The 12,890-nt window shown below is 36.1% G+C and overlaps 1 protein-coding gene across 2 annotated transcripts; it reads left to right on the plus strand.

Annotated features, from left to right (window-relative positions):
• Positions 1-266: 266 nt before the first annotated feature.
• LOC111896594 (transcription factor bHLH49) lies at positions 267-3,640 on the plus strand. 2 transcript variants are annotated; one of them, XR_002851960.3, is made up of 8 exons: positions 267-2,001; positions 2,096-2,326; positions 2,417-2,482; positions 2,574-2,642; positions 2,739-2,810; positions 2,889-3,083; positions 3,191-3,270; positions 3,339-3,640. XR_002851960.3 is itself a non-coding variant. In XM_023892568.3 (8 exons), the coding sequence occupies exons 1-8, from the start codon at positions 1,189-1,191 to the stop codon at positions 3,374-3,376; spliced, it is 1,560 nt and encodes a 519-aa protein (XP_023748336.1). In that variant the 5' UTR covers positions 271-1,188; the 3' UTR covers positions 3,377-3,640. The 2 variants fall into 2 exon arrangements, 1 of the variants encoding a protein (XP_023748336.1); XM_023892568.3 differs by having other exon boundaries at positions 271-2,001; positions 3,195-3,270.
• The last annotated feature ends 9,250 nt before the right edge of the window (positions 3,641-12,890 follow it).

Here is a 12,890-nt window from a genome sequence, read left to right on the forward strand (position 1 = left end):
ATAAAAACTAATAACTTATATAAATAGCATAAAAACACATAAAATCTAAATAGTGATATATTGGGGATTTGCTAAACATAAAATAAAGGGATGAGGGGGGTCAAAGAATCGCACATAAAGCCACCCAATATCCTTACACTACAGAAAGTGGTGCTACACATAAAGCCACCCAACAATATACATTAACAATACGTATACTAGTATAAATGTATAATACTGGGTTGGTCCCTTTCCATATCAGATTCAGTCACAAGATACATCCATTAATGCACAACATACAACTCAGTGTTATGACACATTTGAATTTAATATCAATTCTTTATCTCTGTGGAAAAGATTTACCATAATTTTTTAACAGCTGCAGTGGCGGTGGTTAATCATCAACAGCTCTGTTTTTCATGCAGGCGTGGGCATAAATGCAGGACCTTTGCCATTAGTAAACCTTCTGTTCCAGTTTTCCTCAAACACCCATTTCTCTTTCTTCTTTCTTTCTTTCTATTATGTATATTTACTGATCTGTGAAATTTTTGTGGGGTTTCTTTCGATATCTTGAGGGGGCTGTTTTAATCTGAAGAAAAAGATTTGGGTTTTTTTTGTTTGATTCGTCTTCAAGTGGGCAGTGAAGAGCATAGTACCAAAAGTTGCTCAGATTCTCTGAATTGGGTATCTTTTTTCGCTTCCTACTTTTGGTTGTGTTTTCCTCCGATTAGGGTTTGGTCAGAATGAATCATGAAATGAATGGAGAGGTTATTTATGATACTGAATCGATGTTCTTTTGCGTCTGTGCGTAAATTAACTACTCCCTGAACACTTTTCTGAGCTCTTTAATGAGTTTTCTTGTCATTGGAGGAGGCATCTGTTTGTGTAAATTTGGGGATTTGATTTAATTTTACACATTTCAACTCCAATGATCCTTTCGGGAAGTGTCTTGTCTATGTTTTAACTATTAATTTTCTAACCTTTTGTTTTCTTCACTCTCATAAATTTCATCTTTATTACTTCCGATTCCTTCGGGTTTTCTCATGGTACAGTTTCTTTTCTATCTGCATTTAAGAAGTTGCTTTGATTTGGAGCTTTAATTCATCTGGGTTTGTTGTCTATACGCTTCGAGATTAGGGTTTTTTCTTTCTTTCTTTTCTATCTGGGTGGTCAAACATTTTGTGATTTTGACTTATTTATTGCGATATAATGGCTGGGGAGGATGAGATTGAAGAGAGAAACAGAGATGATGATGAACAAATGCATTACAATTCCACCAATTTATCCTCAGATTGGCCGTTTAACAGTTCCAGTGATCTTACAAACACATCGATGGCCATGGTTACCTCAAGCAACCCCATGAACAACAACACTCCGTGTTCTTCAGCTTCCATGATCGATTCCTTTTGCCATACGCCACCCACCATTTGGGATCACAATCCCACAAATCCTCAAAACTTAGGAGCTTTCTGCGATATGAATTTACAGAACAATCCGACCACTTCATCATCCTCACTTGGGTTCCGAAAAGGAAATCTCCACACCCCTTCACGAAACCTCGACATGTCTTGGCCCCCACCAAATTCCGCCATTAAAAGAGGCGGTATGTTCATACCACCACCACCAGCTGCTACTTCCACCATGCTTCCTCACACTTTATCCCAATTTCCAGCCGATTCAGGTTTCATTGAAAGAGCAGCCAGATTGTCCTCGTTCAGTGCAGGTAACTTCGAAGACATGATAAACCCTTTTGGCAATGGACCTGAATCATCTTTAAGTCCTTATTCTAGACCAGTTCAAGAGGGTTTTGTAAACGGGTTCAAATCGACATCTGGCGAAGGGTCTAAAGACATTCCACTTCCTGTAGACTGCGATGGAAGTCAACCCAAGAACGATGCCAGACAGGGCGGTTCTGGTTTTTCCGGCAACAATCTTCCCGGTGAAGCTGAATTCAGTGAAGGTGGACAAGATGATACTTCAAACGAGGGACTTGGCTCAAAGAAACGAAGAAGAAGTGATCAGGTATCTCTCTCGAATCTTGATTACTACTTTATCTTGATCAAATATGATCTTTGACTTTGACTTTTTTTTTTACTGTTCTTATTCTAAACAACAGGATACTGATTACAACCAAGTCAAAAGATCCCCACAAACACCTAACGAATCTACAAAAAACAACACTGAAATCCAACAAATGGGTGACAAGAATCCAAATTCAATTGCGAATAAATCAAGTGGTAAACATGGAAAACAAGTATCTCAATCATCCGATGGACAAAAAGAAGAATACATTCATGTAAGGGCAAGAAGAGGCCAAGCTACCAATAGCCATAGTCTTGCAGAAAGAGTAAGACTTCACTTAAATACAGTCTTTAATAGTTAAAGTCTATAGTAATTAATGAATTAATTTGAAGCATTTAATATCCAATAATTATAGGTAAGAAGGGAGAAAATTAGCGAAAGAATGAAGTTTCTTCAAGATCTTGTCCCTGGATGTAGCAAGGTAAGTTACTTAAATTTATGTGAAACACAAGTCTTTTATTTATTTATTTATTGTTTTACATTTTTCTTATTTATATTGGTTGTTTTTTAAGGTCACAGGAAAAGCTGTTATGTTAGATGAAATTATTAACTATGTACAGTCACTACAAAGACAAGTCGAGGTATGATCTTCACAAAAAAAAAAAAAAAAAATTTCGATTGCTAATATTCAAACATATGTAAAATCGTAAATTAAATTTCCTTTTTTTTTTTTGTAGTTTTTGTCGATGAAGCTTGCTACAGTTAATCCCCGAATGGATTTTAACCTTGAAGGACTTATAGCAAAAGATGTACGACATTTTATTTTAACTTAAGTTTTAATTTCATTTTAAAAAAATAAATAAATGTTAATGATTTATTTTTAACAGATGCTTGAATCGCGAGGGGTGCCTTCTGCTACACTTGGTTTTGGTGCTGACATGGCAATGGCTTATAATCCATCACAAATGGCAATCATGCAAGGTGGAATTTCTGGTTTAGGAAGCTCATCAGATGCAGTGAGAAGAACAATTAATTCCCATTTAATGGCTATTGGTGGAGTATATAAAGATCCTACTTCTCAGGTAAACTTATACCTTTTCTCTTTTAATCAGAGATCTGACTCAATCAGCAACTATCAAACACTCTTTTGACTTAACCCATTAAGTCATTCTATCTGTATTATGTAAAGACAGGTACCTAGCTCGTGGGATGATGAGCTGAATAACATAGTCCAAATGGGATTAAATCCTAGTAGTACTCAAAATTTAGGTATTTTATTTAAATTTAATTAACTTTTTAGCTAAGAAGAAAACTATATAATTATATTCTTTATGCAGGATCAACACCTCCAAGTCATCTGAAAGCTGAACCCTAAAAGAGATATATTAGGTTTCAAGAAAAGGGTTGTCATGTAATTAATCAGTGGATATTCTTTTTGGTTAATCTCTATATAGAAAACAGCAAAAGAAGGTTGATACATATAATCATATAATAGCAAGATGGGAGTCGAGTTGCTCATTAGTTGAAAAAAAAGAGTTTTTTTTTTTTTTGCTTAAATTGTAAAGCAACTGAAATGCAGAAGTATCAGCATTGTGTGTGTGGAACGTTTTATTTTGTCAAAAATCTTTGTTTAGTTTTAGTGTGTTGATGTTTGTGATCTTGAATTGTAGTAGAAGAGTTTGTTTTTGTTTTACTTGAAGATGGTGTCTTTTTAGTAAATTGTGACATGTTTTAGTCAAAGAGTTTAATAAAGTCAAGATTTGTGTTATTAAAGAAGGTGAAAGAGAAATAAATGGATTAGTTAGGGGGTAGGGTGTAGGCATAATGATTATGTGTTTGGATTCTTTCGTATGTATTTTACTAGTTGTATGGACTTTTTGTACAGAGAATCTTAGCGCCCAGTGCCCACTTCTTTAAAAAGAGAAGGGAGTAGGAGTAGTACTCTTTTCTTGTCTGAAAGTCTTTTCGAAACACACTGATAGTAAACAGTGTGTGTACTAATTCAAGAGACTTTGATTAGATTGACGTTTCAAATTGTTACTTCAAGTGCAAATTGCAATCCATGTGATGCATTACATTAGAGGTGCACAAATGGGCCCCCGGCCCAGCTCAGCCTTCATAAAAAGAGGCCCGTTAAGGCCTGGGTTTATAACTCTAATTTTTATTTGGTTGTTTAAGTGTATGGTAGATTATAATATTTGTTTAAGTGTCATGGTAATCGACTAATTAAAGGCACAACAATTAAAACGTAGGCTTGAGTGATGTAGTATGTTTAAGAGGGAAGTATAACTAGAATTTGATAATTACTCCTGTTTTGGGTGTCAAACAATTTAGTTTAAGAGTACAAGTAAGAAATACATGTTTGATAATCTTTTTGTAAGTGAGAAAATGAGGTAGTATGTTTTCTTCAAACCGTTTTTTTTTTTTTTTTTTTTCCGAACCGGTTCGGTTCAAATCAACAAAGTCAACACCGGTTCACCCTTAAACCGGTTCACCATCAAATTTATCCAATCCTATACAAACCGGTTCGGTTTATTGCAAACCGGTTCACTTCAAACCGGATCATCTTAAACCGGTTCCTAAACCGGTTCAAAACCGGTTCTTTGAACATGTTAAAAAAAAACCGGTAGAAATTGTATCTTTTTTTGATTGTTTGTTTTATTTTTTGGGATATTATAGGTTATATATGCATCGCCAATTGGTTAGAATTCTTTAGTAGTTGACGTATTAAAAAAAATTAAAAAACCCAATTAACAATAGGTATGTATGTAATGTGTATCAAATTTGGTTTGTGCATGTCTATTGAATTAAGACTCATTTCGGAGTAATTTTCGTGGGTTTTCTTTTTGGATATTTATATTGAAAGTATATAAAACATCTTCAAACATAAAAAAATAAACATAAAAAAAACATCTTCAAACATCTCGAAAAACCGGTTCATAACGGGTCCAAAAACCGGTTCATAATTGGTTCAAAAACCGGTTCATAATCGGTCCAAAACCGGTTCGGAAGTCCGGTTCATTGTAAACCGGTTCGAAACCGGTCATGTCGTTCGGAAATACGAATTGGCTCAAATCGCCGGTTCGGTTCGGCATCGGATCGGTTCTAGCTTGGACCGGTTCAGAGGTGAACCGGTTTTCGGTTCGGACACCGGTTTTTTTGTGCACCACTATAATGGGCTACACATTTTAACAAATGATATAATCTAAACTTATGATGTGAAGAAATACCAACAATGCAAAATACTACTTTCAAGTGCTTTAAAGGGTAGCTTTAAGCTTTTGAAAACATAAAATTCAGGTGGTAGATGCCCCCATTGAACGATTCTTTTGGTTGTGGGTTTTATTTAGATTACAAAGAGATAACATGAAATGCTTTACAATGCTGAAGTAGGTTGTTAGAAGTTTACAACTTAAACAATGCTCAAACACAGTCTTTGCAAACTTGAATATGCAGACTTTTTGATCCAATTGCCCCGACTCGTCCCACCCGTCCCGAAAGCCGATCCATGTAGTGCCCCGGCCCAATTAACCTAGCTCAGCCTTTGATCAGTCAAGGTCAAAGCCTGGATTGGCCGGGTGGTGCCTGACCCAAGCCCCAATGCACAAATCTACACTACATCATGAAAGTTCATGGTTATTAGTATAAAATGACCCTAATATTTTCGACAAATGTAGAGTTATTCACTAAAATGACCATGTAAAATGGTAATACTATGTCACCACAAAACTAGTTTTTATGAACTTTAACAAAATGACCACGACTATCGTAAATATTTGCTCGCGAAGTTGGTATTTGCTTTTTTCACATAAAACATCACAAATAAACATTCCTAAGTACAATATAAAATTTATGCTTTTTGGGAAATATTTATGATATATTCAACGACCCCTACCAAACAATGCTCGCTAAGGATTCATGTATCACCTTTTTCCCTCGTGAGTAGCAATGTTTTTATTGTTCCGAATGCAATGTTCAACCATGCAATGTATTTTGGTCCATTTAAATGTTTGAAGATTCTACCTATTAGTTACTTGTATGATATTTGCAATGTGAATTTTTGCTTCTTTCAAAATTTTGGCCATTCACTATGATATCGATTCGTTGTGTTTCCACATAACAACACATGAATATGTTGTTTTCAAGTTGATATTGATAGTTGGTGTTTCGCCTATGATGAAGGAAAACATGCAGCTTGTAATGTGATAGGTTTTATAGGTTATAATTAAAACATGTGGCAAAAAACTTAACCCTTATGTTCACATGCAACCTATTTGGATCTAAGTTTTCCCTATTGAAAGCAATCAACTATTCAATATCAAGAACCCTAAGAGTACCCTACTATTATCGAAAATGACAAGGGATTAGGGTTTACATACCTCTTGATTATTATAGCAAATAACCAAAGTAGTTTTTTTTTGAAGCCTTGAAAGCTAGCACCAAAAGCTTGACGCCTCTAATGATTTGTATCCAAACCCTAGCAATTGAAAACTTGAGAGGAGAGAGGAGAGGGGATGATAGTTTTGGCTCTTCTTATTGTAAAAGCAGTGGACGAAAATATGATGCCAAATGACCATATTTATAGCTGATACGAAAACCCTAGAAACCCTAATTTGAAATAAAATAAAATTATTTCAAATCCAGAATTATCTAGTTTCTTAATTATCCATATGATCCATATGGAGTAATCTAGAAACCCTAAGGAGCCTCCAAAGGGTTGTTCATCCATGTAGTGATCGGATGAATTGACTTGTAGACATGAAAACGTAAGAACTCAATGGATTCCCTTCTTTGTTTGTCTGATTTGAGGGAGAAGGTGTCATTGAGTTCTTAATAATTAGAATATTTTTTATAAGTTCATTGAAGAAGTTATATTTACTCAACAAATTTTCCCCTTTCGGCCAACCCTAGGAAATTTCTAGAATTCTTCTCTTGTTCAACTATTGAACAATTACAACTTTAGTCCTTGCACTTTTAATTAATCCAATTAATCCCAAAATTAATTCCAATTAATTTATGATTACTTATTAATTAAATAATGCTATTTCTAGTTAATATATTAATCTCATAACATATTAGCAAACTATTTATTTACATTTATTAATCATATAATAAATCAATAAATCAGCCTCTCTCTCTCTCCAAAAGTCATTCCGTCATTACTAGTTTTGAGGGCAACCCAAAAGGACTTTGCTTTTTTAATTCAAGTATATACCAATTTAGATATTGGATTAGACACCTAATCAAACAGTCTCCCACTTGGATAAGTCTGTAACTACAATTGCAAGTATAACTTCTAAATTAAATAAAAAAGTATGCTTTCGAAAGCAACTGTCAGACTCTAATCTAATCAGACAACGATCCTAAGATAAGTGATTAAATATTCCTTCGTTCTTCAAGATATCATATGCACATGAGACATGGATTACAATCAATCTCTTATCCAAAATTCTGTTTCCCGATTTCTTGATTTGTGATGACCTCCTAAGACTACTAATTGAATACATCAATTCAGTCATGGTTGAACCCTATACTATAATGTCAACACAAAATCAGCGAGGGGCCTAAAGATATTGCTTTTCCTGTTAGCGCAAAAGGAACGAATAAACTTTGACTTATATGCTTGTATTTTTTACTCACCAAATCATGCATGACACCATGTTTTATAACATCATGTTACTGATGCGTTCTCGCAATACCAATGAACAACCGATTTGTAAATTACAACTCATATATCTCCATTTTAAGAATAAAAGATATTATAATCTTAGAATTACTTGTGATATAATCCATGAAGTAATTCTCTGAGTTGGGTTTATCCTATACTCAAAATCCCCAATTTCTAAGTACTCATGAACATTGTAGCAAATCTTATTGCAATGTTTAACTCCTAAAGTCAATCTACAATTTAATTCATGACAATTCACTATTTACTTCCAAAAGTATGAACGAACGTGGATTTTAGAATAATCAAATCATTCAGGAAGTAAACATGCTAAGTGAAACACAAGAATAAACAATCGAAAAAGGTAGTAACCATACTCATAAATAATCTCTATTATTTAATCACCAAAATCAACCATATTCATTTTGTTACAAGTTTCAAACTATCAACTAACTACTAAAACTAATGTCATATCTCAAACCTATGCTCCTAGCATGCTGGTAATTCTTAACCCTACTCAGAGCCTTCATGAAAGGATCTACAAGATTATCTTCTGAAGATACCCTCTTTGCCAGAAGATGACCTTTTTCAACTCTATGTCTGATGTAATGGTACTTTCTGTCGACATGCTAGGATCTACCATGATCCTTTGGTTCTTTGGTCAAAGCAACCGCGCCTTCATTATCACATAAAAGTTCCAATAGCTCTTGAATGGTTGGAACTACTCCGAGATCACCAATGAAGTTCTTCAACCAAGCTGCTTCCTTTGATGCCTCGCTTGATGCGATGTAATTTGATTCACAAGTAGAATTAGCCACTGTTCCTTCTTGGAACTATTCAAAGTAACTGCTCCCCCATTCAATAAGAACACCCAACCCGACTGAGAACAAAAGTTGTCTCGATCTGTCTGAAAGTTGGTGTCACTATATCCACTTACTTCGAATGTATCATTGCCACCAAGGACTAGAAACATTTCCTTTGTCCTTCGCAAATACTTGAGAATGTTCTTCACTGCTGTCCAATGAGCTCTACCGAGATTTCCTTGAAAGTGACTAACCATGCTCAAAGCATAAGACACATCAGGGCGAGTACATGTCATAGAATACATGATTGAACCTATAGCCGAAGCATATGGGACTCGACTCATGTCAACTATTTCTTTATCTGTACCGGAATTTGAGTCTTACTCAACTTGATAGTACTATGAATAAGTGGTTCCCATTTTTTGGAATTTTCTATACGAAAAAGTTTTAGTACCTTATCCAAGTTTGTACTCTGACTAAGACCAATAAGTCCTTTCTTTCTATCCCTTTGTACTCTGACTAAGACCAATAAGTCCTTTCTTTCTATCCCTCAAAACCCTTATCCCAAGAATATTGGCTGCTTCCCAAAGAACCTTCATGGTGAAACACTTCCCAAGCTATGATTTCCCTTCTTGCAAGGTTGAGATGTCATTTCCCATAAGGAGTATGTCATAAACATACAATACCAGGAAAGTTAGTATACTCCCCCTAGATTTGACATACACACAAGACTCATCCTCGCTCCTTGAGAAACCAAATTATTTGAATTTCTCATGGAAGCAAAGATTCCAACTATGAGATGCGTGTTTCAATCCATAAATGGATTTATCATGCTTACATAATCTATTAGGAAACTTTACATGTACACAACTATATGACTGACTCATGTAAACATCCTCAGCTAACTTCCCGTTTAGGAAAGAGGTTTTGACATCCATTTGCCATATCTCATAATCATGAAAGGGAGCTATGGCAAGAATTATCCTGATAGACTTTATCTTAGCCACTGGTGAAAGTGTATCATCATATTCAATCCCTTGGGTTTGAGTAAAGCCCTTCGCAGCAAGTCATTCCTTGAAAGTGTGTACCTTTCCATCCATGTCGGTCTTCTTCTTGAAGATCCATTTGCACCTAACTGTCTTTCAACCTGGTACATGATCAACCAAATTACAAACTTGGTTTTCATACATTGACTTGATTGTGCTATCCATTGCCCCTTTCCACTTAGCAGCCTCATGGCCTACCATCAGTTCCTTGAAAACTCACAAACAACACCACATGAGCTTAAAAGGTATTAAACCATTAACCCACCGACTTCCAGTATCCCAAAAAATATTCCTCTCAACACAACATGATCCATACCTTCTATAACATACAATTCCTTTCACAACAATGCCGCTTACAGATGCAAAATCAGACGAAATCATGGTTGAACAAAACCAACAATTGAGATAGGAAGTTGTACTCTTGCTCTAATTTAAAGTCTACTAACCAAGTAAGAGCCATACCAATAAATTTGGACCAAGTGTTCTCATGCTATCATACTCCATCCACATACACCTCCATCATGACCATATTTGATGAACTATCACAATATACACCCTCAAGGGAACCCATAACCAACCCTAGATCTACTACATTCATTCTTCCTTACAACCTTGACCAAGGAACTCTGCCAAACTCGAGCCTGCTATGAACAATAATTCCACAACCAACAATTGAGGGTACCCATACCCTGAAACAAAATATACAACATACATAATTTGATTGTAGGTTGACGCATCCATTGAACTTCAAATGATACAACTCGAAACTTTTGAAGAACCTCTATTATTGATGATGTACGAAATGACCAACGATCAAGAATGCGTTAAAAACGAATCTAATGATCCAATACACTACTGAACCAACAACCATGCAGAACTAAACACACCAAACTTTGAATCTGATTTACAGATCAATAACTGCCCAACCTAGACTATAGATAACAATCCAAACAACGAGCTGATGAATCTCTCGACAACTTATACTTAACCTGAGCAACCTAAGCGCCTCTTGATCTATCCATTTGCATTCCTGAAAGGAACCACTGGCCTCGGTGAGCTCCTTTTCCAATAACTTCCTACCATAAGGACAACTCATGAATTCTTGAGCACGCACATCTGATGGTAACTTGCTCTGCATCCCCCATATTGACCAAATCTTGAAACAAAGTCTCGCAGACCGTAAATCCATATGGTCCATTCTTCTGAAACCATATACTCTAACATATCGATGATCCTCAAAGCATAATACCCAGTTCTCCCCAACTTAGGGTTCAAACTACCACCAACTGACATTGCAACAAACCAATACTCAAACTGGCTTAACCAGATACATACCATCCATGACTCTTGGAATGTATAACACAACACAAGACGATCTTTTAGATGAAGACCAAGAAAAATCAAAGATATTCTAAATCTCAAATGGAGACCTCAGAAACCTCCCAATCATAACCGCCTCTAACATCAAGAATCCTTTGCAGATGCACAAGAAATAATTAAGATGGTATATTCATAGGTCCGATTATTTATCTAGATACAAATGGTCTACCACACACCTCGCCTATAAATCCCCAATAAACAATTCATCACGAGCATTACTCATAAATATAAGAAGCATCATTCTCTTAGTCTAGATACATCAGAGACAACAAAGTTCTCATTCCCAATTCACCTCCCTTAATCACCTAAAACAATCAACTAGCAACTGACCTGTCTATATTAAAAGAAAGCAGACCCTTGATCTCATCTCAAGGCAACCATACCACAAGAATCCATTGTGCATTGCCACACTGACATACTTGCCGCCCCAAAACCACAACCACATAGCCTCTGACATAGATAGTGGCATCCCAATCCATATGTCAATCACTCAGCCTTTGGCTGCAATCCTCCAGTCGATCCTCACAATCGCTTCCTTCTTGAGTCCCGTGACTCAACTGGCACTACCTCGAGCAAGTCCCTCGAGACCTCGAATCAACTAATCCACCTAGGTATGCACCATTCAATCCCAAACTGACATGACTACTAAGGCATAAAAAATCACCAAACCCATCCTCAGCCTGAACAACCACAACCGCTAAACTAAAAAGACGAAAACACATTGCAATGAATCATGGTGCCGAACCATACAGTCTCCCCTTAATCAGCTCTTTAGAATCCCAAAAAGTTTTTCTCGATTCGAGTACGAATCCTATGCTTTCAGTAGTATGGGCCTAATACTACCTTCCACACCTATCTATACTTTCCTCAAGAATCGTTTCGGATCCTCTAGGTAACTACTCATGTCCACAACCGTCCGATCCAATCACATATACCCGCTCTCAAACTAATATACACCGCTAGATAGCACACCAATTCCTCTAAGGTACTTCCTAGGCTCTCCTAGGATTCCCACCTGACCTTGCCATTAAGTGTTGAAGAACCTCTACTAATATCAGCTAACTACTCCATGAATACAATTACATGCAACAAAACTTAAATAATCTTTCGAATAAAAGACCTAACATTACAACGGTTAGATTGAGACGAGAGCTGTGCAACAGAGCCAAATCAATCATTCTATGATTATGTAACCCTTGTAGCATGTAACTTAACATATTCATTTAATAGTTAGCCCACATTAATATGGGTCCCATAAAGCACAAAGCAAGCAACATTTGGGCAGTAACATTATATATGCCACTAAACATAATAGAGCATCCTCTAACTAACTTGATTATGCGATGATAGGAGCTTCTACCAACATTGCCAATCTTCCTAGATTCTCCTTTTAGAATCTCTCTTTTGAAAATGCTCACAGAATCACATTCTAACATTCTTGCTAGGCGTTCCTAGGGTTCCCTTCACTCCACTCTTTGCCATAAACTGCATAAGAGACACCCTATAATATCTCCTAACTACTTCACAAATACAATTACATGCCACATGCACTAGAAAAAAAAATTCTTCGACTGCAAGGTCTCACACTACAACGGTCGGAATCAGACAAGAGTTGTGGAACAGAGTTACACCTAACCTTCTAAAATTATCTAATCCCCACAACATGTAACCTAATGTATTCGCTTAATAGTTAGCCGATATTATTGGAGGTCCCTAAAAGCACAGAGCAAGAAGCATTCGAGCATCGAGTAATCTAAACCAATGCCTCACTTAATCAGTCCATTCTATCAACCAATCTTAAATCCATTCTAGCATGAAGTTCCAAAAGCTCAATCAATAGGCATATAAAGGTATCTCTCCTAGAATTCTATCATGCAAATCCAAAGCAAATCCTTAGCCCTATTCTAGCATGTGATTCTCACATACTCATACCAAAACAATAATCATATCACATGTATCGGTAATTTGGGAAAGCTTACTTGAGCTCGTCTGATT

This window comes from Lactuca sativa, chromosome 8 (genome assembly GCF_002870075.4).
Source record: "Lactuca sativa cultivar Salinas chromosome 8, Lsat_Salinas_v11, whole genome shotgun sequence".
Lineage (NCBI taxonomy): Eukaryota > Viridiplantae > Streptophyta > Magnoliopsida > Asterales > Asteraceae > Lactuca > Lactuca sativa.

Excerpts from the sequence above, each read along its gene's own strand:
- LOC111896594 (XM_023892568.3), top strand. The coding sequence starts at position 1,189 with ATGGCTGGGGAGGATGAGATTGAAGAGAGAAACAGAGATGATGATGAA. Across the intron at positions 2,643-2,738 it reads CACTACAAAGACAAGTCGAG|TTTTTGTCGATGAAGCTTGC; the intron begins GTATGATCTTCA and ends TTTTTTTTGTAG. Across the intron at positions 3,084-3,194 it reads ATAAAGATCCTACTTCTCAG|GTACCTAGCTCGTGGGATGA; the intron begins GTAAACTTATAC and ends ATGTAAAGACAG.